General features: G+C 40.6%; 2 protein-coding genes and 1 long non-coding RNA gene across 3 annotated transcripts; 1 reads left to right on the forward strand and 2 right to left on the reverse strand.

Annotated features, from left to right (window-relative positions):
* Positions 1–2210: 2210 nt before the first annotated feature.
* LOC145806444 (uncharacterized) lies at positions 2211–5022 on the forward strand. The gene is made up of 3 exons (XR_014349586.1): positions 2211–2491; positions 3223–3406; positions 4916–5022. It is a non-coding gene; the product is annotated as an uncharacterized LOC145806444 (long non-coding RNA).
* A 14049-nt stretch (positions 5023–19071) lies between these two features.
* Positions 19072–19521, reverse strand: LOC145805727 (uncharacterized). The gene has a single exon (XM_082900915.1). The coding sequence runs from the start codon at positions 19519–19521 to the stop codon at positions 19072–19074; it is 450 nt and encodes a 149-aa protein (XP_082757041.1).
* A 133-nt stretch (positions 19522–19654) lies between these two features.
* On the reverse strand, positions 19655–20089 carry LOC145805728 (putative mitochondrial protein AtMg00860). Its single transcript, XM_082900916.1, has 2 exons — positions 19951–20089; positions 19655–19857 (listed from the first exon to the last, which is right to left on the reverse strand). The coding sequence occupies exons 1-2, from the start codon at positions 20087–20089 to the stop codon at positions 19655–19657; spliced, it is 342 nt and encodes a 113-aa protein (XP_082757042.1).
* Positions 20090–27962: the final 7873 nt, after the last annotated feature.

Genomic DNA, 27962 nt, shown 5'->3' on the forward strand with positions numbered 1-27962 from the left:
ATGATGACCCCTGTTAGAATTGTGTGATTTGTTTATGGAAACCTGCGATCTGGAATCTGTAATTTGAAATTTGAAGTTGAAATCTGAAAGCTAACTCTGTTATCCGTAATCTATTTTGTTATGTGTAAACTGTAATCCGTAATCAGGATTTCTTATAAAGAATGGTTGAACGACATGGAGGACCTTACCCACATTACGTGTCTGTTTACATGAGACTTGTAACAAGATAGACAGTTATGGACTACTTCGAGATCAAACTAAATGATTGATAAACGGATAAGTTACTGTAAGAATTAAAAATTTTGTTTCTGTATACTAATGACTTAAGATTGAGAAATCATTTCTGTGATATACTTCTGCGTAAATGTGCAAATGTTAGATATTGCAATTGTTCTGCACGAGGAAAAAAAAAAAAAAAGAGAGTGGGCATGGGCATATTCTATATTGATGGTGAGTTAACGGTATGTACTGGACATTTACCTCCTCCGGTGTACTTATATTGATTTGTATAATATATGCGACGTGATTCCGAATTGATTTCATATTTTATTAAACTGATCTGGCTAAGTGTTCTAACTCTAATATTAAGTGGTCAAATTATTTCGTCGCTAAATTGTTGAATTTCAAGTCAATATGGAATCTGGATGGATGTGAATACTATAAACTTAAGGAAATCTATGACCTTATGGTTATGACTGATTAATCAAGCATGATTTTGAATTTGATTTTTGACTTTGTTTTGAGTGGCTCCCTTTGCTCAAATAATGGTTGTTATAGTTGTATTTAATGTTCGATTGAATTTATGACGGTATGACCAAGTATCTACAATGGTATGTTTGCGTGAATTTATAACACTATAGGTTATTTACTTTGGTATAGTCATAACTACTTGATTTCTCCTTGTGCTACTGTATTTAGAAGTAATACTGTGAAGAATTAACGATATTGATTGGGATTCTTCTTCCCATCGTTCTGATCTTGTTACGAATTAGTATATATGGTTTTAAATCCATATAACGAAATGATTTTGTTGTGTTTTCGGAAATGGAAAATACAAAGAACAATTGTGAAGCTAGAGACTACATGCCTATACGACTTATTCATGTCTATTGAAATGATGTACAGCTTGGGTTACCAGCTTATCACTAAGTGACTTCTATTATAGGAATTACCAAGTGCTGAGATTTATATACGAACTATTAATGCCCGTTAACCATAAAGGTTTGAGCCGCATTTGATTTTACTAATAATTTACCCTGAACATGTAATTCCATGATATGGGATTTGAGCTGTTCTTTGGAGTCTGTTAGAAATTTGATTTGAACTGATAATTTATAATAGGTACGACAAAAGTCACCAAGTCGTTGATTTAGAACATATGTGTTATTCTAGATTTAATTGTTGTAAGAAGCATATGCCTTTGAAACGTGAGTATGTAGTAATGTCTCCTTAACCTTTGAGGAATTATGATAATGGGGGTTGTTGTGAACCTAAAGAATTTGAATTATGTTTAATAGCTTATGAGTTGCATGCAATCGAATACTCGAATGAATTCATTTCTGTGAGTAATAAATTGAAATGTACAAGATTCATGAATAGTGAGATGATATTTTGATGATATTGAGTATTTTTATTAATTGGGTTACCAATTAGCCAGTAAAGATAAATTACTTGTGACTCTTGGAGCAAACTCCATTGAAATTGACTAAATAGGATTGTGAATTGTTAAATAATTGAGAAATGTTGTGTACCCAAGACGAAACTGGACTTGTGGCAGGGTGAATCAAGTTTGGAGGACCAAACTTTTTAAGGTGGGAAGGATGTAACGACCCCAAAATCCGTATTAGAGATTACCTTTACGGCCTATTGTGTTAATGCATTTTGATTTATTGATATGTGTTCAAATTGAGGAATTATTTGTTGAGCCACGACTGTAAAATTGAAATTACCGACCTTTATGGGTTCAGAAATCAAAATTGAGTACTTGGGTATTTTAATGGGAATTTTTAGAACTATTGGGGAAAATTAATTGGAAATCTATTTTGTCTGACTCGTTAATGTATGTCTAGGTGGTTAACTTTATACTGCAAATTGAAGGCCCTAGAGGCTTCAGAAACCAGAATAGGGGACATATTTATGATCAGCACAATTTTTAGAGTCACCTGGGAACTGTAATTGAAATCTAATTTTTTGCGATTCGTAACGGCGTGTTTGGCTATTCCTATTGTTAAAAGCTTAGGTGTTGGTTATATGTATATATGATTAAGCTATGTGAGTGGTGAACTTATCATTTGGAAGTCAAATAAAATATTTGGGGGAGAGAGAAGAGAACCGTGAGAGAGAGGGAAGGAAGAAGAGGAAAGCTCCTCTAATCAACACTCATGGGGTTTTGAAGATGCTTGAAGGGGGTGAAGAAAGAAAAAGAAGATCATCCATGGGAAGCCTGGGAGGAATTGGAGAAAGCTAGGAGAAAGACAAGGATGGAACTAAGGTATGATCATCTATCTTGAATCCTTATGTTTGAGACATCAATTACATGAAATCATGATAATAAGGGAAGCTTTGAACCCATTTGAGTTAGGGTTTTATGTATATATATTGATGGAACCTTGATTTCCTTAGAATTTCTTGATTGAAGAAGTATAGGCATTATATTTGTGTATTTTGAGGTTATGATGGTTGATGGAGAATAATATTGTGAAATTGGTCATGTATTAAAGGGTTTTGGACTTTGATTTGCATGTAATTAAGGTTTGATTTTGAAAATGAAAAGCCCCAAAGTTTCAGCCATTTTCGGACAGCAATCTGCCCAGAGCCGCACGTGCGGCCCTGTTTCCCGCACGTGCGGGAGACAGCTTTGTCCAGCCATCTTTGAATGAGCATATCTTTTGCCTCGGGGCTCCGTTTTGAGTGATTCTTGAGCCTAAAATCAAGCCCCGGAAGTCTAGTTTCCAATGGAAGTGGTCTCACTCCCAAATGCTAAATACAAAAATAGTTATGCCCAAATTAGTGACGACTGCTCACTTTCTGTCAACTAATTTTATACCATTTCTTCACCTAAACCATTTTTCCATTGATTTCTCCTGTTTCTGTGACATGGAGTATAACTTATTAAGAAATAATGAGCTTGGTACCACCATGGCTAATTAAGTGAATGATCAAAGAGAATAAGTAAATGATCGAGTATAATCTCATATTATGTGTTGTGCACTGTACTTGTAGGTCGAGACGAGAACATCGTCCTATTACCACCGGGAACTGATCACTGTGAGTAGTAGTACAAAAATGTACATTTTATCTACTGTTGATAATTATTGTCACTAATGTTTTGTTCCTTGTAAGTGTTATAAGAACATTTATGCCAATTGGAAAGCAATGTGAACTGCTGAAAGATTCGCGTACGTTGGTATGATTTTGGAATCCTTATGTTTTGTTAATGACGAATATTAGCCTTATGTTATTTCTTAAGGAATAAGTGGAACCTATGTTCATCTTTGAGGAATGATATTTGTGTGAATTTAAGATTATGTTACGAAGGGACCCAAGATCATTTAGAATCTATGATATGAATGTAAAGGTTTACCATCGGTATGCAACTCACATAAGAAGATGAATTGTTCTATTTTGTTAAGCGCATGCTAATGATATGATATAGCAAGAAGTGCTCAGGTTTCTCTTAATTTAATGAACGATTATTCATATATGTGGAAGTATTCACATCATTTTCAGCACAAGGCCCTTACCCAGGGGTAATAATACCGTGGTTCAAATAATTAGGTTACAAGTTTACGTATGTTCTAAGTTTAAGCCTGTTATAAGTTTACGTATGCTCTAAGTCAAGAATGTTACAAGTTTTTAAGTTTAAGTATGTTATAAGTTCATGTATGTTACAAGTCCAAGTATGTTATAAGTCCATGTATGTTATAAATTCAAGTATGTTACAAGTATACGCATGATACAAGCTTAAGTATGTTACAAGCCACGTTACATGCTTACATATGTACAAGTTCAAGTGTACTATAAGTTCACAATGTTGAGGAATTTCTTTATGGAACTAACAAGAATGCTTTTTATTGATTTGCCAGCGCTATTAACAGGCTAAGTATAAGTAAGTATGAATTCTGATTTCTGTTAATGATTGAAGCCTAATGCATATGTATGAATTTATTTCCGTTTATGGTATGACATTTATGTATGGTTTGGTCTGTAAGACCTGCTAATTATTGGTATGGAACAAAGTGCTACTTGGAACTAAGTGCTACATTGTGAGCCACCGCTAGAGTCCATGTGAGACACCTCTTGAGTCCATACATATGTGAAAGTTATGAGGCTCATGGCCATCTGTATAAGTTGTTATGAAATGAAACAAAGTGCTACACGGAACTAAGTGCTACGATGTGAGTTACCTCTAGAGTCCGTGTGAGACACCTCTTGGGTTCATATATGCACGTCCAAGGGCTTTAATGCCAATATGTTTTAAGGGCTTAATGCCATTCTGATAAGGGCTGTAATGCCAATCTGATAAGGGCTTGTGCCATTCTAATATGAAACAAAGTGCTACACGGAACTAAGTGCTACAATGTGAGTCACCTCTAGAGTCCGTGTGAGACACCGCTTGAGTTCATATATCCATATGTTCAAGGGCTATATGCCACTATGTTTAAGGGTTCCATGCCATATGTTCAAGGGCTATATGCCATTATGTTTAAAAGCTTAATGTTAATGTGTTCAAGGGCTTAAAACCATTATGACTCACGATTGGGGCCTAAGGCCATTTAAAAAGAAAATAGGAACAGATTAACTACATGATCTTCGTATTTATATATGCATTGTCATGTATTATGTTTAATTGTGCATTTATATATCATACTATTCACTGAGCTTGGCTCACCCTATGTTATGTCTGTTTCTGTAGGTAACCAACCAAGTGGTCAGTCCTAAGCCATGACGCTTGTCCTCTTTGGTCAACCGTTCCATGTCCAAGCCTAAGAGAAGCTGCTCTTAATTTCATGAAGTTTTGACAAACTTAGGTTTTGCACTTTAGTTGTTAGCCTAAGTTTGAATGTGTATAATACTTTCTTCCGAAACATTTTTGATGTATGCCCAATTATAGAGCTGGGCTTATATATATATATCCGACATTCAGGTGTATGTTTTAGATTTATTTGTCTGTTTAAAGTTTGAGATCCTGGCATGATAGTAGTAGCTCAATGGAGTTTGTTTATATTGTCAAATTTTGATATTTAATGCTTCCGTTCAGGCCCCATATATTATATATAACAGGTTAAGTGTTCATTTCAGAAATGGTCATGACCAAACTTCTAGGGGCAGGTTTGGGGCGTGACAGGATGTTAGTATTTTTGTGATTAGGGATGGACCGTTTGTGGACTACAGAGACCTTATCTTGGATGCAGTGGAAGCACCGCTTTTGACTTGCCAACTCGAAAAAGGTTGTATCATGGAGTCTGAACTTGATAGTGAGTTCAAGCATAATTCTACTAAGTTACAGAGTCGGAGTCAAACTCGAGTCAGTCTCGTAGGTTGGGGTTTGGTGGTTTTGGGAATGATGACCTAGATACCATTATCTTGTCTCGATCATTATTTTCTTTTTCTTTTGAGCTCACTATAACTGTTGAGCCATGCTTGATGAATGAGAATGATATAGATTGTGCTTACTTTTTTGTGCCTTAATTTATTGCATTGACCAATATTTTTAGAACTTTGATGAAAACAAATAGGAAGAAATTCCTCAGGCTTTAAAAACCTGATTAACTGGAAGGAGAAGAGGCATGCAAAACCTTTGCTTGATGAGATTGTTCCAATTAATTTGGATGCTGAAAAGGATCCTCGCTTACTCCAGATTGGTTCCACGCTGTCTTCAGAGGAGCATGAGCGATTAGTTGCTTTGTTAAAAGAATTTAAAGATGTTTTCACATGGTCCTATGAAGGCATGCCTAGAATTGATCCTGAGATCATACAGCACATGATCCCTCTCCATCCCGCATCCCGACCTATTAAGCAGAAGCTCTGCAAAATTCGGCCAAATTGAGTGCTGGAAATTAAGGAGGAGTCACCGAGCAGATTAACGCAGTATTTTTTTTTGGTGTCAAAATATCTGACATGGTTGGCTAACATTGTGTTAGCTCTGAAGAAGGATGGCAAGATCAGAGTCTAATTTGACTTCAGAGACTTTAATGAGGCCAGTCCTAAGGATGATTTCCCGCTACCACACATCGATAAGTTGGTGGACTTCACTTTAGGTCAAGCTCTGCTCTCATTCATGGATGGGTTTTTGGGTTACAATCAGATCTCCATGGCACCTAAGGACAAAGAGAAGACAATATTCACCATTCAATGGGAGACCTACTGTTACCGAGTCATGCCATTTTGGACTGAAAAATGCTAGGGCCACATATCAGAAAGCGACAACGACCATATTACATGACGCGATCCACAAGGAGGTTGAAGTTTATGTGGTGCAAGAATGTCACTATGCTGCATTGAAGAGGTTCTTCGAAAGGATTCGGGAGTATAGGTTAAGGATGAATCCACAAAATTTACCTTCAAGGTAACCATAGGAAAGATCTTGGGATTTCTGATCACATAACGCATAATTGAAGTTGACCTATCCAAGATCAAGGCCATCTTAGAAATGCTGCCACCAATGACTAAAAAAAAGATGCGGGGCTTCCTGGGAAAGATGTAATTCATAAGGAGGTTTATCTCAAAATTAGACTTGACATGTGAACCACTGTTTGGCTTATTGAAGAAAGGGGAGAAGTTCCAATGGGACGATCGATGCAATTTCGCCATTGAGCAAATCAAGCAGTACTTACAAAATCCATCTGTGTTGTCACCACCTGAGCTAGGGAAACCATTAATCCTGTACCTGTCAGTGACTGAATCGACCATGGGTTGCATGCTAACATAGGAGTCAGAAAAGAGAGTGGAGAAGGTCATATACTATTTGAGTAAAAAGATACTGGAGTATGAGACCCGTTACACTCCCTTAGAAAAGGCTTGTCTAGCCTTGGTTTAGGCTACCAAGAAATTGAGGCACTACCTGTTAGCACACTCGTAATTTTGGTTTCGAGATTAGATCCCATTAAATATCTCTTTGATAAACCAATACTTACAAGTAGGCTAGCTTGATGGTTGTTTTTGCTTTTCGAGTTCGACCTTTGATATGTCACTCGTAAATCCATCAAAGGGAGAGTTGTAGCAAAGTTTTTGGCTAATCACCCAGTCGAGGGAGAAGAAGATGTGGAATATGTGTTCCCAGATAAGGAAATTTTGCAATTAGAAGAGGACACTTGGAGATTATATTTCGGTGGAGCTGCTAATCAGTATGGGTATGGAATAGGTGCGTTGCTCATAGTACACGATGATTCTTTTGTACCCTTGGCCTTCAAGCTCTGATTTAGATTGTCCAACAATTAAGCGGAGTATGAGGTGTGCATAGCTGGATTTGAAGCAGCCTTGGAACAAGGGCAATAAGGCTGGACGTGAGTGGGGATTCAAATCTAGTTGTATCTCAAGCCAATGAAGATTGAAAAGTAAAGGAAGAGAAAATGAAAGCCTATCATCAAACCTTGGGCATACTGATCCCGAGGTTTGAAAGGCTAACATTTACACACCAAGTGAGAGGGAACAATCAATTCGCTGATACTTTAGCAACCCTATCTTCAGTGGTGGATATACCAATTGGGGTGAAAATGTGGCCAATTCTCATAGAATAGAGGTATGCACCTACATATTAGATGATTGCTACAATAGAGGAAACCAAAGACGAGGGTCCTTGGTATTTTGACATTTGGAATTTTATGGACAAAGACACTTACCCGCAAGGGGCAAATGCCAAGGACAAAAGAGGGATAAGGCGTTTGGCCGTTCAGTTCATCATCTGTAGGGATAAGCTGTACAAAAGATGTCATCTGGGAATGCATATATTGTGTGTGGAGAAGAAAGAAGCAAAGCGTGTCATGGAAGCTGTTCATAGAGGGGAGTGCGAGGCTCATATGAATAGTATAATGTAGCAAGAAAGATCCTCAAACAGGAGTACTACTGGTTGACCATGGAAAGTGATTGTATTGGATTTGTTCTATGTTGCCATAAGTGTCAGATTCATGCTAATTGTCACAACCCAAACCCACCCCTAAAAGTTTGGGTTCGGCCTCAAACAAACATGCAAAGTAATTATAATAATGAGGCCATAAGCAAAAGCATACAACAAATGAAGAAGTCCATTGAGCCATGGCAATACGAGCAAAATGATAAAGCTCACACAATAACGCATTCACATATTTACATGTCCATGCAAGAACTTAAGTACCATAGGAAATTTTATACATAAAGTTTGCATATCCCAAAACCAATATAGCCAAAACAAACAAAAGTCAAGGCTTGATGTGAGTCAAAGGCAAAACTCCATCTCGGAGGCATGACTCAACAGGTTCACAAAATAGCTCATGAAGCTGACTCTAAAGGTGGGCTCCATGTTGCGGATCACCTATATGTGCATACATAATAGTAAAGCAGTGTAAATAAATGAGCACAAAGTTCTCACAATATCCATAATCATAATACAAAACGGCCTTGGGCCTTAGGCCTATTACATAACAGAACGGCCTTAGGCCCATCATATATCAGAACGGCCTTGGGCCCACATAAGGTACAGAACAGCCTTGTGCCCACATATTAACAGCTGTTCGGAACAACCTCAAGTCCAATCATATATTATCATATCATTAACAGAACGACATAGGGCCCTCATATTATACAGAATGGCCTCAGGCCCACAGAACAACCTTGGGCCCAAACATATCATAGCACAAATAGAATGACCTTAGGTCCACATTGCACATGTCATAAACATTTATGAAGTTCATTCATTTCGATCAAAACCAATGTCGGCAAAAATCACCATTTATGACTCAAAGTAAGCAATTAAGAACATATATGTACAATACTATTAATCACAGTACGTTTGGTCTTGCGGCATTGGCTCTGGCACAGGACCTACACAAAACATTTCACATACACATTCGATAAGAAATTCATTTCATTCATGTACTTTTCTTTTGATAGTTCACAACCTTCTTTAATGGGTTCTAATCGTCATTTCACTTCCGAAAGGGCTGAAATAAGGTTGAGAATACATTCAGAAGGTCGGGGAGGTCAGCACAAGAAAATAGAGATTATCTCTCTTGCTGGCTGCTCGAGTGGTTAGGCTCCGCACGTGCGAAAGTGTAAGCTGCTCAAGCGTGCAGAATGCAACTCGCCAAATTTGCTCTTGTTCTACTCGTGTGAAGCCCATGGCCATACGAGCGGTCTGGGCAAAAACTAGACAATTCGAAATAAGTTTCAACCTCAAGTGACTAAACTCCATTACAACCCCAAAATCAGGCAAAAGTGACTCAAAAACATGATATACTAACATGGTTCAAGTGTAATTTCACTTCAAACACATCAATCTTGCCTGAACGTTAAATTCATGGTCTCATCTTCTTAATACATTCATGAATTTCATTTACAAGCTCAAAATACATACAACCATGGATGATCTTTCAATAGTTTCATGGATTAATCACAAGATTGAACTTAAATCAAACAAACATGAAGAGATTAGGGAGTTTGGACATGATCAGATCTGTCCAGATGAGGGAGTGGAATACCTTGCTCCATTCCAGTTCGTGCTTCGCACTTGGCTTGATACCTCATTGCGTGGAGGATGTGAGAGCTTTCTGCCCTTTTGCGGTCAACTTTAGTGGTGCCCTTTTCCGACAGGTAGAGTGCCCTTTCTGGCAAGTATAGTGCCCTTTCGGGAATGTATGTTGACAACGGGGAAAAGACAGAACACCTGACTCAACTGTGCCCCTAGTTCATCATTTTGACCATTTTTTTGTTTTTGGTTTTCTACTAAAACAATTTTGACCAACATGAGAGTTAGATTAACATGCTTGTTCGATTTTCTGATTTAAAATCATGCAAGTTAGGTTATGAGCACTGAAAATTTTTCCTTTTTTGGGTCCAATAAATGGTCCAGTTTTGGAAAAAATGGGATAATTTTCGAGAGAATTAGTCAACCTCAGTAAAAATTCTCAAAAACTGTTTTTGCAAATCAGCCACTGCTCAACCAGTACAGAACCTACTTTTGAGATGCGCAACCTCGGATCCATAACAATGGAAAATTGCCCCTTGCTCGAAGAGAGCTGCATGGCAACGGAAAGTTGTCCCTTGTTTGAATGGCACCGCAGCGCATTGAATGGCAACAAAAAGTTGCCCCTTGTTTGGATAGCGCCATAGCACACTGCAATCAGTCCTCAGAGTGACGATCACAACCGAACTCTCGGATACAGAGAAGGCAAAGACGATCAAAAACCATTACATGGACACAATCAATTGTAGAAGTGTTTGCAGCTGGACTTCAGAATGAAGTTGCCTACGTATCCCAAACATGGGAATCAAGCCTTACGTAGTTCGGGGTTTAGGTTCTCTCGTGTATTGACCCTCACCTTTTACGCTCTAACTTTTGCCAAGGCCATCCTTCCAGGTTTTCAACCTTGCGAGCTTTGTTTTTCTTTTTCTTTTTTTCAATTCTTTTCATTTTTTCATTTTTTTTCATTTTTTTCATCTTTTCTTTTTCATTCTTTGCATTTTATTTCTTTTCTTTTTTTGTTCTTTTTCTTCTTTTTTCCTTGCTCTAACTTTTGCCTGGGTCGCCCTTTCGGGTTTTCGGCCCAGCGAGCCTCTCAAGGGTAAAAATGTAGCGTTGTCCATGTCAAATGGTTTTGAGATCCTAAAGTCATCTGAATCTAGGAGAATGGCCACTATTTGCTGACGATGCAGGAGTCCATCCAATGGGGGGCTGAATTTGCGCCTAGTGTTATGGATAGGAACTCGGTTGTTCTTCAACAATGTCTTCTTCTTTCCTCCCTTCTAGGGTTTGGCATTCTTGCCAATCTTCAATGATTTGTGGAATGATCCATCTTCGGCTCTTCGAGCACAATCTGGCATCTTTTGCCCCTAGTTCGAGGGGTGTTTCTGATCTAGCTTTGCAAGCTTCTTTTGACGACATCTGATCTTCTTGATCTGACTTCCCTGACCCTGATTCTTGATCTTACATTGTGATTGACCTTTGAATATTCTGAATTAAGGTTCAAGGTTTGAAAGCAGGGATTTGGGTTTCGAGGCTGAGAGCGATCATAAGCTGTACAATCTGAAGAGCGATTCCACACAGGTCTTCACAGGACTGCACAAAACATTTTTTGAAATCTTTTAAGAAAGCGACAAATCGTTTGTGCTGAAGATAGTGTAGAACCAATCTGGATCAAGCCAGGATTCTTCTCAGTACTCACATTAACAAACATGATTTCATTCATTAAGGGCTTAGCATGCCTCTCTTTCTCTCAAGTGATCAAATTTTACAAAACCCAAGGAATTCCTTCCTTTTCGTTTTCACTGCAGTGTTCAAAAAGTTTTGAAAAACTTAGGTCAATGCAATGAGTTCGAGGTGCAGTAGAGCAGGTGAGGTGCTCTGCCATTTCATTCAAATCCCGGCACAACTAGCACACGACAGAAGCAAACACAAGAGTGCGAAAACTACTATTGTTTCATTTAGATCTGTTGGCGCAACTGGCCATGGCAGAAACAGACTCAAAAGAAAGCGAAACGATAAGCACAAAACAAAATAGTGATGCCCGAGGTAACACCCTTGGAATCACCCGACTCCTATACAGCAGGACTGACTCGATACGACAAGACAAACCTCAACTGACTCAGTATGAAAAGACTGACTCAAAACAAAGAGACAGACTTGAAACAAAACAACAGAACTGACTCAATACCCAAGCCAGAACGTACAAAAACCAACATTCACAAATGCTCAAAACATTGCGTGCCATATACCACATCTGAAATAAACTGAACGCCGCCCACAGGTGGTTCATCCCCCGATCACATAGTCACATTATCCCCCACAAGTTCACTGATCAAGTGCCGATAGACTTTGCAGAGCTTGGTGCGACGATGACCTCATTGTCAATCAGATTTTGTATCTCATGACGAAGACGGACGCAACTGTCAATGTCATGACCGGTTTGTTGATGGAAAGCACAGTACTTAGCCGGGTCATGCTTTGCAGGGAGAGGGTTGGGTAGAGGCCGTTGTTCTAACGGTTTCAGATGTCCTTTCCTGAGTAGGACCCCTAGGGCTTTAGACAAAGGCATATAGAGTGGGGTGAAAACCCTCTTGACTCGGGGTAGATAGTCTGAAGTTCGGGGGTTTGGATTGGATGCACCAACAAAGGGGGTGGCTGTTCTTGGTGTGGTGGTGGCGACCATGCCCACTTCGGAAGATCTTGCAGCTACATCATCGCTGGCAGTCGCATTCGAACTGCGGGTAAACGCCCTCCTAGGCTGCTTCTTCTCCTGATCAATGAGGCCCTGCTTCATAGTGTCCTCGATCTGTACTCCCATCTCATGTAAGTCTAGAAAGGTGGGGAATGGGAGAACGATCATTTTCTGCATGAGTTTAGGCTGGAGGTTGCGCACAACTATCCATATTTGATCCTTGTCGGTCGGCCTAATGGTCATCATTGAGGCCTTGGCCCTCCAGCGGGTTACGATGTCAGAAAAACTCTCCTTAGGCTCCTGCCTTGTCGTCTTAAGATCACGGGTTGTAATCTCGATTTGTGTATTATAGGAGTACTGTGTAACGAAGGCCTCGGCCATCTCTTCCCAGTTCCTTTTGACGGAGTCTTCCAGTTTTGCGTACCAGATGGCCGCTATACCCGACAGGGTCTGGCTGAACAAAGAAAGCTTTCGTAACCTGGTGAGGTCCATCGACCTTAGTATATCTGAGAACAATCGTAGATGTACCATAGGATCCCCAGATCCGTCAAAACGATCAATTTGTGGCATTTTAAATCGATCGGGCAACGTCACGGCTGAGTCGGTGTATCCGTCCTCAATGTCTGGAATGGACTTTACTCCCTGAGATTTCTTGAACATCTTTTCCAGCTTTCTCACCTTTAGCGCTGTAGGGTCTAACTCGAACTCAAAGGGTGAATCCGGCAGGTTGATCGGTGCTTTAGATAGCTGGGGTTGGATCGAGGGCGGAGGTGGCCTTGTTAGAATGTCCGTATCTTCCTGAACATTAGCTGTCTCCCCGAGTGTTGGAACTCTGGGTGGGGGAGGAGCCTAATATGAAGCGGATGCTCCTGTTTGCTGCTGCTGCAGCCGGGCAATTAAGTCTGCCTATTGGGCTATGATCTCAGCCTGCTGTTTGGCAAATTCTGCTTGACGAGCAGTATCATGCTGCATGGTTTTCATGCTCTCTTGGAGTTGACGCATCATTTCCTCCATTCCTGCCATGTTCTGCTGTTCCGGCTGACTGATTGGTATATCTATCTCTGTGATAAAAACTGAGGCCTCAGCCTGACTGTTCACTAGTTTGGTGGATAAGGGCCACTGATCTGGTCACTGCTGAACTGGTGATCTATGCTTGACTGGCCCTTTTACCCTGCCTTTGGCAAAGGAACATTGATTGCCCTTGAATTGAATCACTGACCCGACAAAGTCTATCAACACAAGTCCAATGAATCTGGGGGATCTCAGAGCCTTCTGAAGTTATGGTTCCAAGACTACCTAGCAAAAGAGAAAACAGACAGCATCTCAGCCCAATTTCATCAGAATAGATTTGAGCATAGCTGAATAACTATGCTCCCTACAGAATTCTGCCCAAAATCCTGCCTGTAAACTGATACCCTCAGGTAAAACTGATTCCACCAAATACTGATGCCCGTGGGTCTGATACCCAGACTTGTAAACTGTTACATGTATTCCCTGTAAAGATACACTCTAGAGCACATAGCAAGCAAGCGAGAGCCAAAACACCCCTATGTTGGGGTAGGGTTTCCCTGTCCTATTTTGTCAGGAGCTAGGGTTTCACTACCCACGCAGCGGTTTCAAACAACCTATAATCGGGTAAGCAACCTGTCCTAGTTTGGAATAGTCACTATGGATTCTGATATGCACTAGGTCGAATGGTCAAAAAGGGTGCCTCGGTAAAAATTGGGGTTTGTGTTCCCATCATGGCAGAGCCCGTAACCGGTCAGCCTTATGGCACGCTTCTCAAAGCGAGCCTCTGGCAAACTGTTCAGGAATAATAGACAGCAAACACTGTGACTTAGGCGCACCAATGCACATGCAATGCAAAGAAACACATAAGTGTAGTCAAAACAAGATATCATGAGTTCGAGTCAAGTTCTCTAAGTCCCCAGCAGAGTCGCCAGAAATTGTAGACGCGCCTGTGGGCCTCATGCTCCAATTCGGACTCAAATAGTCACGGTTCTTAATCTGATCTCACAATGTGCGATGTCAGATTGATAAATCACCAAAGAGTCCAAATCCGGCAAATCGTTTTGTAAAACAGATTTTTAGAAAGAAGTGTCAAACATGGACTGCTTTGCCAGATACAGAGTCGCCACGTAAATGTTTTATTTTTGAGAAATTTAGGAAACCCTGACCCGTTGCCTAAGGCCCCGTGTCCGTCATCACCAAAGTTGCCTCGGCTCGGGAACTTGGGTACGATTGGGGAAGTTCAGCTATGAGCACCCCCGCTCGCCCGATCCAAAGATCGGCCTGTACTAAGCATGATATTTTGTTTTGAATACATATGTGTTCTTATTCCCGTTAATTAGCTAGAATTTACTATGTGATGCGCACAACACACAAGTATAAACTAGATCGCCTAATTTGAAACAAAGCATCGCATATCCGTTTGTTTGGAAAATGGTTTAAGGTTTGCTACTCACAAGTAGGCTAAAAATACGGATTTCAATGAATTGTCTCAATTCAGGCAATCCAACCTTCACCCACAGGCATTCAGGCAGTTAATCACATAAGCAGTTAGCCTCATGGTAAGCATGCTATCATGGCAACACTCACACACATGCAAGGATGCTAAAGCGTAAATGCTTACCTAGTATTCCAAGCCAAAACAGAAACTAGTTAGTAATCAAATGCTTGATCCTAGTTCATGTTAAGATGGCTAATGCAACACATGCAAAATGTAACTAGAAATAGGCTCGGCTATTCTAAGATGTCATGTGAAATGCAACTTGATACATGTATTCAAATTGGAATTGAAATACAATGCAGTTAGCATGATGCACGGAGTCCGGTGCATGCAAGACAGATGAATGGATGCAAACATGCGAGCATATAGATGCTAATCGAAACATGCCCTAGAACTAACCATCAAAGCAGGTAAGTAAAAGGGAGAAAGACGTATCACACACACGCACACTTATTGCAACATTGCCCTCTCTCGGAGGGTCCGAAAGAATAATACAAATTAACTAACTAACAAGCTAATTAATTATTTACAACACTTAACTAATTAAATGAAGTAATTAAGCTAAGAAAGCAGTAAAGAGGCCTCGGGAAGAGGGATGAATGCATGCATGTTCGGTTTAGCTCGAAAATCTACCATCATGCACAAGCTGCCTCTGTTTACCTTGCTTTATGCCTCTGAAAATTGTGCAAGTCTCAATGATGCTCCAGGGTCACTTCCTGATCACTGTGGAAGGTCACCGACCAAGAGGAAACACCACCGGCCAGGGGAAACTGGTCATCGACCATTGGTATGGCTCTCGGCCAAAGATATTTAGTCGGCCGGCACTGATAATGGTCGGTCGACCATATCTTCCTGCAGAATCCTGTTTTGACAGCAGCAGAGGGAAAACAAGGCATGGCAATGCATTTCAAAGCAAATGTTTGCACCACCACACTCCTTATCATGTTCATGACTCAAAGGAGGATGGCCCTCGACCCTCGGGCCACCAATCATGCATTCCGATGCATGATGGCCCAAGTGTGCATTTTGGTGTCAAATGAAATGCAAACCAAAACAAACAATGGGCCTAACCTCTATCACAATCAATTCAAGAGGCAAGGCATGCATGCAAAATGCAACCTAAGCATGCAAACTAAGTATGCAATATGAGCGTGCAAGCAAGTAATGAGCACTAGTCACACAACCTAAGCAAACATGCATGCTAGACATGTAACAATAATGCTAATGACCAACATGCAACAACATGTGAAGGGGACTTAGCATAGGAACATGTAAAGCAACTTAACACAAGATGCATGCCAAATGCAACACCACTGGAACATGCAACAATGTGCCAATAGACCAAGTATGTGACAACATGCAAGGCAAATGTACGCACAAGCATTCATGCATACATGGTCCAAAGCTTGAGCATGAAGGAGTAACTTTTAAGTCTAAAACAGTGGCTAATATGCTAAGCACATGAAAGCAAATGTACATACAAACATGTATGCAAACATGGTCCAATGCTTAAGCACAAAGAGGGGACTTTTAAGCACACTTAAAAGGAGATGATCATGGACAAATGGAAAGCATGATAAACTTTGAAAATCATGTTGAGGATGGTGCCAAACCAACTAAACAAAACAATCAAAGCATGCAAGCAAGGTTCAAGGCTCAAAGCTATCAAAAGGGCTTAAACTATGGTCGTACAAGGCAAGCCTCAAAGGGACAAAAGGACTCAAAACAGTCCTAAAGCAGACCAAAACAAGGTCAAAGACACACCTAGATGGCATCTAAATGGCCTAAGTCTAAAGGCATGCATGATGACCCAAACATGGAGCATAAAACACAAACCTCTTGAAACATCAAAGGAGCCATAAATGCAAGTATACAAGCATACTATATGGGCTGAAATGGCATAACTAATGGTGCCAAACCACTGAAATGATGCAAGTAGAGCATGCTAGAGGGTCCAACACTCAAGGCCTACAAAGGGGGATTGCACGGTAGCTATACAAAGCAAGTCATGGATGACCCATATGACCAAAATCAGACCTCAAGCACATCGAAACATGCATAAAATCTTGACAAAGCTAAGCCAAAATCATGCTAAAAACAAGGCTCAAAGCACAAAGCATGTTAAGGCAATTTCATGGCATTACAAGACAAGTATGCAAAGCATGCATGGTGTGTCTAAACCAACTAAAAACAGTGCTATATCATGGTAAAATAAGCACAAATACTACTTAAGACATGGCCAACATGAACTCAAGAAAGGTGCTCACACATGAGGCTAAAATGGCAAGTATTGAGGACAACAAGGAGAGGGCATGGCCCTCTCCTTCTTAAGACCTCAAAACACCATCCCCACCACTAAAATCCCTTTGGATTTCAGTGTGAGAAGGCCAATACAAGGTGGTCCCAAAGCTCACAAAAAAGGCACAAAAATGAGGCCAAACAAGGCCTAAGATGGGGTAAATAGCCCCAAACACAAAAGTGATCTAAACAAACTTGAAAAGAATGCAAATACAAAACTTTTTTCAGTTTATAGCTAAGCTTAAATCAGAATGAAAGGTAGGCTAAAAGTGTGTACAAAAATGGGGAATAGAAGAGGGAAAATGAGTTACCCTTGAAGACCACTTCCAAGAACACCAAACCAGTAGCCTCTTTGGATCAAAACCAGCTCAAAAACCCCTTAAACAACTCCTTAGCACCTTAGTAACCAAAGAGTAGTGTACTCCTAGGTGTTCTAGTGCAAGAACAAGAACAAAAACTCACTTTGGAACACTCTAACCCACACAAATGTAGAGAGAGAGGAAGATATAGAGAGAGAGTGATATATATATATTTTATATATCAGATTTTTCAACCCTTTAAATGGAAGGAGAGGCCCTCTTTTATAGAGGAACAAAGGTCCAAGCTTCTCTTAGAAGCTAAAGCAAAAAGGGTCAAGCTTCTTGAGGAAGCTAGAGCAAAGGGGTCAAGCTTCCTCAGGAAGCTAAGAAAGGTTCAAGCTTCTCTTGGAAGCTTGGAGCAAAAGGGTCAAGCTTCTTGGAGAAGCTAAAAAAGGTTCAAGCTTCCTCAAGAAGCTAAAACAAGGATTCAAAAGGTTCAAGTTTCTGCCAGAAGCTAAAACAAAGGTTCAAAAGGGTCAAGCTCCCTCAAGAAAAGGTCTCGGCCAGGAAAAGTGGCCGATTGATCAAAACAATGGCCGGCCGACCAAAAACATTGCTGACCAGCCAACACTTTTGGCCGGTAGCAAGAAAACAGGGTCGGTGGCCTCAGGCCATGGCCGGTGAGGTGTGGGGATGGCCAACAAGCTATTTTCCACCCTCGGAAGCAAAACAACAAGTGTTTGGTGCAAAACCAAACACAAAACAAACAAGTCGAGAGATCTTGAGGCAAGGCACGTAGCCGAAACCTCCGAGAACTCAAGACGAACACAAACATGGGTGATCATCGAGTGTTCAAACGATGACGTTCAAGTCTTGAGGACGGTCAAAAATGGGGTGTCTACACAACCTCAAATTATAAGTCTCTCCTCCTTTGATCTGCATAGCTCTTTTGTCGGCTTTGAGCAGTTTTCAATCTCTATTGAATGATCTGGATCTTCTCCGTAGTGATTTGCACAATTTTAGGCCCAATTAATGCTCTATCCTCGACTTCGGTCCAAAAAACTGAAGTCCAACATTTTCTTCCATACAAAGCTTCATATGGTGCCATCCCAATACTGGATTGCAAAACTGTTGTTATATGAAAATTTCGCTAAAGGTAAATGGGTTTCCCAACTTTTATGGAAATTCAAAACACATATCTGGAGCATGTCCTCCAACTTCTGTGTAGTCCTTTCAGATTGTCCATCGGTTTGTGGATGAAATGAGATACTGAACCTCAATTCTAACCCCAATGCTTTCTATAAGCTTTACCAAAATCTTGATACAAACTTAGTATCTCTATCTGACACAATGGAAATCAGAACACCTTGTAAACGAATAATCTTAGCAATGTACAAAGTAGCAAGTCTATCAGCATTATAAATAGTCTTCACAGGCAAAAAGTAGAGGACTTCGTCAATCTATCTACAATCACCGAAATAGAATCCATACCTCAGAGTGTTCGAGGTAAGCCAACGATAAAATCCATAGTTATGTGCTCCCACTTCCATTTCGAAATAGGGAGGGGTTGAAGTAAGCCTACCAGCCTTTGGTGCTCCGCTTTTACTTGCTGACATTAAAGGCATCTCGAGATGAACTCTGCAATCTCTCTCTTCATATTAGGCCACCAAAAAGCTTGCTTGAGATCATGATACATTTTGGTATTTCCAAGATGCATAGCAAATTTGGATTTGTGAGCTTCTTCCAAAACTCTTCCTTTAATTTCTGGAACATTTGGAACGCAAAATCTTCCCTTAAACTTCAACACTTGAGTTTCTAAAGAGAATCCCGGTCTTGGCTTCATTTCCATCTCATCACATACTTTCTTGAGAAATTCATCCTCCAATTGCCTTTGTTTAATTTCCTCAATAATAGCCAGTTGTGCTGCCATTGCGGCTATCATTCCACCACATTCATGTAGCACAATTTCCACTTTTATTCTTTCCAAGTCAAGTAATAGTTCATTCCACTCCGTAAGAAAACATGCTAGATTTTCCATTGATTTCCTACTAAGGGCATCCGCCATCGTGTTGGCTTTGCTAGGATGGTAATGAATCTACAAGTCATAATCTTTGATGAGTTCTAACCACCGTCTCTGTCGCATATTAAGGTCCTTTTAAGTAAAGAAGTACTTGAGGCTCTTGTGGTCGGTGTAGACTTCACACGTTGCTCTGCAAAGATAATGCCACCATATTTTTCAATGCGAACACCACTGCAACTAATTCTAAATTATGCGTAGGGTAATTCTTTTCATGCGGCTTCAATTGTTGAGATGCATACGCAATTACTCTTCCATTTTGCGTAAGTGCACACCCCAATCCCTTATGAGAAGCATCACTATAAATAGCAAATCCTTCTGTACCTAATAGTCAAGCAAGGACCGGTGTTATTGTGAGCCTTGTCTTTAGTTCTTGAAAGGTAGACTCCCTCTGTTCTGTCAACTCGAATGGTACACCTTTTTGAGTTAGTTGGTTAAGCGACACCGCAATCTTGGAGAAATCTTTAACAAATCTTCGATAGTAACCTACTAAACCCATAAGACTACGCATTTTTGTAACATTAGTAGGGGTAGGCCAATTCACAATAGCCTTCATCTTTTACGGGTCAACGGACACACCATCCTTGTTAATCACATACCCCAAAAACACAACTTCATTCAACCAAAATTCACATTTCTTTAATTTAGCATATAACTTCTTGTCTCTAAGTGTTTGAAGAATTAATCTCAAGTGCTTTTCATGTTCCTCCCTACTCTTCGAATAAATAAGGATATCATCAATGAATATTATCACAAATTCATCCAAATACTGTTTGAAAATCCAATTCATTAAATCCATAAAAGTTACTGGTGCATTCGTAACCCCAAATGGCATGACTAAAAATTCATAATGGTCATACCTGGTTTGGAAGACGATCTTCTCAACATCCTCTGCTTTGACTTTCAACTGATGGTACTTGGATCTCAAGTCAAATTTAGAAAACACTTGTGTTCCCTGTAATTGATCAAATAAATCATCAATCCGTGGTAAAGGATATTTATTCTTCACTGTTACCTTATTAAGTTCCCAATAGTCAATATATAACCGGAGTGTCCCATCTTTTTTTTAACAAATAAAACTAGTGCGGCTCATGGCAATGTACTCAGTCGAATGAACCCTTTGTCAAGCAATTCTTGCAACTGTATTTTCAATTCCTTCATTTTTGTCGGAGACATTCTATAAAGAGCTTTTGAAATCGATTGAGTACTCGGCACGATGTCAATGACAAATTCAATCTCACGGTCTATCAAGTCCCTTGGCAATTCCTCGGGAAATACATCCAAAAATTCACTAACAATTGGAATATTTCCAATACTCACATCGTTTGTCTCTACATGCAAAATACTACACAAATACTTACAACCTTTCTAAAGTAGTTTACAAGCTTTCATAACTGATATAAAATAGGGCAGAGGAGCTACCCCATGCCCCAAAAAAGTAAGCTCATGTTATCCCGGCACAATCGATGGTTGCATGATACTTAGTTAACCAATCCATCCCCAAAATTATATCAAAATGTACCATATCAAGAGGCATCAAATTAGCACATAATGGAATATCCCCAAGTAAAAGCTCACATGTAGGATAAATAAAAGCACATAACATATAGTCCCCAAATGGTAAGGACACACACAACACATAATTCAAGGGTTCTATAGATCTATTCAAATTAGGAGCAAATGTTTTTGAAACAAAGGAATGAATGGAACCCAAATTAAGTAGCACATGAGCAGGTTGGCCATTGATAGAAAGTGTACCTGAAACCACAACTTCTATATTCTAAATGTCACCCGGAACAAGAGCAAAGACTCTACCTTGCCTAACATCGTCTCTAGTAATAGGCCCTGTCGGGGTCTTCGTTGCAGGAGCGGAACCGGCTAAACTAGTAGTTGGCCTAGTCACCTTTTGCTGCCAAACATAGGACAATCGCTCACCACATGTCCCATTTTTCCACACTTAAAGCAAGCCCTTGTTGCTCAGTAGCAAACTCTTCGATGCTTCTTTCCACACTCCAAGCAAGTTGGTGCTAAATCATGGATAGAACCAGAAGCACTGGAAGTTCCCAAATTCTGTTTCTTGTTTTGTGAGGACGCCGACCCCTTGTGCATATTAGAACCCTACATTTTTCCTTTCCAATCCGTGTACCGGTTTTGGTTAGCCTAGTTACCTTATGACATGATGGCCCTATCCAATACATCCACGTATTTCTACAACTTCAACACATTGATCTATTCAAGAATAAAGTCTCGGAGTCCTCCCTCAAATTTCCTCGCCTTTTTGTAGTCCATATCAACCATGTGTGGTGCGAAACAGGCCAGCTCGGTGAATTGTGTTTCACACTCCGCTATGGTTTTGTTTCCTTGCTTCAAGTTTTCAAACTCCGTCACCTTCCTATCTCAGATACACTGTGGGAAATACTTTTCATAAAAGACCTCCAAAAATTGAGCCTAATTCATCCCTTGATGTTCATCTCGAATAGGCATCTACCAACGGCATGCTTCATCTTCTAGTGTAAAAGCAGCAAGCAAGACTTTTTGTGCCTCCGTACATGGAAAGACTTCAAACAGTTTCTCTACGCTAAGCACCCATGCCTTTGCCTTTAGTGGTTCAATTCCTCCTTTGAACAATGGCAGTTTTATCTTTTTAAATTCCTTTGTGAGCACAATTGTTCGATCCTTAACTTGGTGGTCTTGCACTACTGGTGGTGGCACAGGCATTGGTGGCGGTGGTGGTTGCTCTTACTGTTGTTGTTGTTGTCTAAAAGCCTCTTCCATTTCCATGATCATTTTCTCTATTATATTAAGTCGTGCGGAGGTTGACTCCTCCCTATCTTCTGCCCTTGTTCTCACCATGATCTATAAGAACATACATTATAACATTCACAGATAATATGCACATAAGTAACATTTACAAAGGCACATCGTTATGTCATACCTTATTATGAATGCAACTTAAACCTTTTCTAGACTCTTGTTGCTCAAATGGACTCGTGTGTGAGGTATTAACTTGTGCTCTGATTCCACTCTGTCACAACCCAAAACCGCCCTTAAAAGTTTGGATTATAACCAGCCAGTAATCACTCGATTACCTTTGGCCTCAAACAAACATACAGAGTAATTATAATAATGGGGCCATAAACGGAAGCATACAACAAATGAAGAAGTCCATTGAGTTGTACCAATATGAGCAAAATGATAAAGCTCGCCCCATAACACATTCACACATTTACATGCCCATGCAAGAATTTAAGTACCATAGGAAATTTTATACATAAAGTTTGTATATCCCAAAACCAATATAGCCAAAACAAACACAAGTCAAGGCATGATGTGAGTCAAAGGAAAAACTCCACCTCGGAGGCATGACTCGACAGGTTGACAAAATATCTCCTAAAGCTGACTCTAAGTGCGGGCTCCATGTTGCGGATCACCTATCGTCTAAATCTTCTTTTATGTGACGAGTTCAGTTGATAGTATAGTAGTGCAAGATAATGTAGTAAGTCTTGTCCATTTTGATTCAAGTTGGTATATCTTGAGCATTGATTTCAGGTATATCAGGAAATGACCGCTTGTGAAAATGTGTTTTGATGCTTTTAACCTAATCAACTGATTTTCTCAAATATTTTTGCAAAATAAACCATCCGGTGGACCTAAAAGGAAGCTTTTCAGTATCCATAATCGTTGATTACATGATTTTCAAAAACAAAGTGGAACAAACATCCTCATCCAACTCTCATGTTAATCAAAGCTTTTTACATCAAAACAAACTTAAAAAAATGTCAAACCAATAAAATAGGGGCATAGTCGAGTCAAGTCCTTTTCCTTTTCCTTGTCGCATTAAAAGACTTTACCACTAGGGATGCACCTACTTTGCCTCCTCAAGCCAAAGCAGGTATTCGCCAGAAAGGGCATAACTAAACCATCAGCAGGGGCCAGAAGCTCTCTCATCCTTCAAGCAGTCGCATACAAGGAAAGATGTTGAGCCCGAAATAAGAATGAAGCCAGATACTCAACCCCATTAGCAAGACAAGTCGTGCCTGAACTATAGCCTGAATCGAAAAGGGAAATAGAACACGCAATATGTCAAGTCGATCAATTGCACGCTCAGCTGGAAAAACATATGGTATGTCATTGGAAGCGAGTCAAGCCAAGGGCAACGCCAAGCAATGTCCATTGCGAATCTACTGCACATCCAATCATACCATAGGCCCTCTGAAGGAAAACCCACTATCTAGGCTCGGAAGAAGCAGTTTATGGACAAGTATCGAACACAAAGAGCTACTACTTTCAGCTTGTCCATCAACCACACCTAAGGAGGGATGAAAAACAAGAGAGATTAAAAGATAAGGAGATGTGTGTTGAGCGAGAAAATTGAGAAGAGGTTTTAAGAGGGAAAAAATTAAGCATTGAGAGCCAGAGTGATGTAAGATCATAAAGTGAGAAAGAACGAGAAACAAATACCTGAAAAAGTAACGGGCTCTCTGCAAATTGAAAGGTCTCATGTCGGCGAAATGCATCCAAGCCTATCAAGGCCTTGGCCAACACCAAGCCAATACAACTCTATCCTTTCTGGAGGCGTTGGGCTACCTCAATGAGCCTGATGCTAGCACTATGATCACTAGGGGCAAGTAAGTAGCGTGAAAGGAAGCATATGCAAAGGGCATACTGGGGGCGCCCCTACCAAATAGGACCACTCCGATCTCCGATGACAGAAAATTAGTGAATCAATTTGAAAACATCCAACTCCTCGTCATGAACCAAGGACCAAGCCTCTTTCAAAGGTAGACCACATATTCGTGTCAAGGCCTATGCATGGCCGAAATTGGGTTGTGCCATGACTTCTTCATCTCGGGAAAGTTCCATTAATGCGTGGAATTTCACAATGGTTGGACATAGCTCTTGCACACCGAAATGGAAAACATCTATAATCAAATCGCAGCAACAAACTGTTGCTTGAAGAAAAGGAAAATGAAAAGGAGTATGACTTAGGGTGAAAAGGACGTTCAGGCCGAATCTCATGAAGTTTACTTTATCGGCTCTGTCCAAAGTGGCCATCCAATTCTGAAGTCTAGTAATAGTGGAAGCCTCCATTTTTAGAGAAATACTCTCAATTTTTCCACTTCCGATCATAAAAGTAGTGGAGAATCACCTTTTTAAGGAGATAAGATTGCTTAAGTGCTTGACAACTGGCCGGGCACTTTTTGTTCAGCTAGACAGATTTTTGGCTAGCCGACTTCCAATGTTACAGAAGCAGTATGGCTTAGCAATGTTTACTTATATTTTGTTTCAGGTCTTGTTTTGAGTCGTATGCATTCTAATATGTGTAAATAAATGTGTTTAAGATATTTTTGCTGTGTTTTTTCTTTTATCAAGCTGTGTTTCATATTTTGATCAGTTGTAGGCTCAATGTCAAATTTAGAACTCATTTTAATACAACTATTCTTAATTTCAATTCCAAAATGAAAGGTGTTATGTGCTCAAGTGCAGTGCCATTCATACTAAGATGTGCAAGTAAAACAAAAGATCTTTCTTTTCATTACTACGGGTTGAATCCCCAGTCAAAAGTGTTACAAAAGTTTTCATAAGAAACAAAAACCTATCTGAAGCTCTACATGGTTTTCTAAATTGCCAAAGCAAAAGAGAAATAAAATAAAAGAGAAATCAAGGCCAACTTACCCTCTTCGTCCTCTTCTTTGGCAGGGACTTAGCATCATCACCATGAGCACCGTTGTCATCACCACTATCATCATCACCCTCATCTCTAGTACCAATATCACTACCACTGCATAATCCTCATCCCCCCTAGCATCATCATCACCGTTGCCGCTATCCTTCCCATCATCACCATCATCAGCATCTGTATCACTACCCTTAGAATGCTCAATGTCTGTGCTCGTATCTCTTCTGCCATCGCTACCCTCAGAGGTCTCATTCGTAGTGACATCCTTCTCTACAGAGTTAGTAGGAGTCTTTTCAAAAGAGGAAGAGCTCCCCACCACCTAAGGCACTCCTTATTTGCCTCTGCCGTGAACATCTCTACCCTGGCCTCTATCAACACCTATCCCTTGTGCTAGAGGTCATCCCCCTTCTCTCCCTACAGCGGGAGGAGGCATCACTAGTATTGAATCAAGCTATACTAGGAATTGGCAAAAAATAGAATATCAGAACAGATGGTACAAAAATATGGACAGTCTATTAGAATAGAGAAATACGATATAGATAGTATGGATCAAGGCAGCAAGTGAGGTACCTGAACTCTGGAAACAGCAAGAGCATGCTCTCTCTCTTCCGTACCATATGGACTAGTGACTCAATCACCTAAAAGCACTGCTCAGTATAAACCATGGGAAGTTACAAAAAAGAGATGAAAGCATGAGTAAAACATAATAAAATAGTCTGGAAATGTTTGATGCAGCTATGCAAGAAGTAAGGTATACCTGGCCCATATCTAAAGTGTAAGCACCCGGTCCTCAGGAAGCTCAAGAGGGATTTCCCTAAGAGCACCGTTTGGCCTCATGCATGTGATCAAGGTTAAAAGCACAAGCAAGTTGGTGGCATGATCAACTGGAGGAGCAAAAGCTGTAGAAGCAGTGCCTCCAAAGACAGGAGCAGTAGTAGAAGCAAGGGCAGTAACCGCAACACTGGCCCAAAGTACTCGAGTAGTATCCGAGGTAAGAGGGTGCATGATATAAGATTGCAATAAGGCGATGTAGTCTTTGGGCCATGAAATAGATCTGCATCCTGATTGTCCATTAGGGCCTCAAGCTCTACCATGATAATGATAACATCCGTAATCCTCATAGGAGTAGATGGTGGAAAAAGGACATCAGAAATCATTTGGTCTGTAGTCCGGGGAAGAAACTGCTCTCTTAGGAACCAGGCCCGACCGAAGGAAACCTCCAGAAGTATCTTTATCCAGGAGACTACCCAAGACACTACATATTGCTCCATCTCAGTATAGGGCACAACATCCCGAGGATGTTACTCAATCTGCAAGCCCAGAATGTTAATTGTCAACAGAAAGTGAGATAAAGGAATAAAGGGTTAAAGGATGAACAGAGGCCAATTTTTGAGTTTCAAATACTTACTCGAGCGGAGGTCACAGTGTCAAAGTAATAGCAGTAATGGGCAAAGCTGCAAGCTTAGAGATCATGGGGTTAGAGTGAGCTGTCAAAATATAGAGACCGGGGCACCGCCCACTCAATCTCATCCACTGGAACTAGGGCAAGATTTGGGAAATATGAGTATAGCCATAACTGAAGTAAAGCATGCAAAGCAAAAAGCACAGTGATTAAATGAACCCAAAAAGTAAGGTGTACTCTTATGCTCGCCAGTAGCCTCCAAGCAATTCTAGCAAGAGGCTGAGCTCGAGTATTGGTATAGGGTGGCAAGACTAGCACCTCCCCAGCCGTACTCTCCCATCCAGGGAAGGTCCAACATGGAGCTCAGAAGTTATAAACCTATGGTATTCTCCTTGTTTACAAATAGGGTAGTATCGAGAACATATAGAAGAAAGCCATAAGCATAGTGAGTAGTATCCTCTGGGGCCTCAAGATGTGTGCTGTGGAACCTCAGGTAGAGCCAACTATACCGAATCAGCCTCGGGTTGTCCTTCACAGGAATGACCCCAAGCAAATGAACCTGAGCTGCGTTCTAGTCACCCAAGTTCGAATCAAAGGGGATTAGATCACCTCCTACTCTAAGGCTATTGATCATAGAGAAGTCATAGGGAGTCATCGTCATCTCCCCATCTGAAGAAAAGTGAAATAAGTTGGTGGTAACCGCCCGCGTGGCCTGGAGCTGAGTGATTCCCGATCAAAATGGGCCAAAGACATCCTGGACCACTGAATGCTAGACCCCAGTAGGGAGAACCATGTACTTGCACTGGGGGTTTTGAACCGTCTCATAGCCCTTCGTCTATAGGTCATTGTCCTATTGCAAGAAAACTTTGTTAGCCAATACAGAAATAAAGCGATAAGGGAATGTCAAAGGAATGTACAAAGTAAAGCTAAGTTCTTACCAATCAAGCACCATGGGATAGGTGCACTCAGCCCCCTTAGAGTAGTACGTTGGTAGCAACTCTAGACGTATAGTCATCAAATGTGAGCATGCTCCCATGAATTAATCGATGAGTATGTCGGTGAAATGTAGCTGGGTCGAATGGCCTCAAGTGCAAAGGTGGTAGCTCCGCCGCCAGCTCTGGAGGAATAATATCCTCTACCGCAAGGTTTGCATCCTCCATCTGATTGTCTATGTCCTCTACGAGTATGTGAAGATTAGCCTCAGAGGCCAGTGAAGGGACAACACCCTCTGGAATGACGAGAGAAGCATCCCTGTGAGTGATATCAGCAACCATGAAGAACGGGTGGGATGTAGGTAAACAAAAAACCAAGAGAAAGGAGGAGAAACTCTAAATGTCCAACCTAGGG

The sequence above is a fragment of the Camellia sinensis genome, chromosome 13 (genome assembly GCF_055761805.1).
Source record: "Camellia sinensis isolate YWXY chromosome 13, ASM5576180v1, whole genome shotgun sequence".
Taxonomy (NCBI): domain Eukaryota; kingdom Viridiplantae; phylum Streptophyta; class Magnoliopsida; order Ericales; family Theaceae; genus Camellia; species Camellia sinensis.

Coding starts and splice junctions, on each gene's coding strand:
- LOC145805727 (XM_082900915.1), bottom strand. CDS start 19,521: ATGGCGGATGCCCTTAGTAGGAAATCAATGGAAAATCTAGCATGTTTT.
- LOC145805728 (XM_082900916.1), bottom strand. CDS start 20,089: ATGAAGGCTATTGTGAATTGGCCTACCCCTACTAATGTTACAAAAATG. Junction 19,858..19,950: donor TAACCAACTAACTCAAAAAG/GTGTACCATTCG, acceptor CTTGACTATTAG/GTACAGAAGGATTTGCTATT.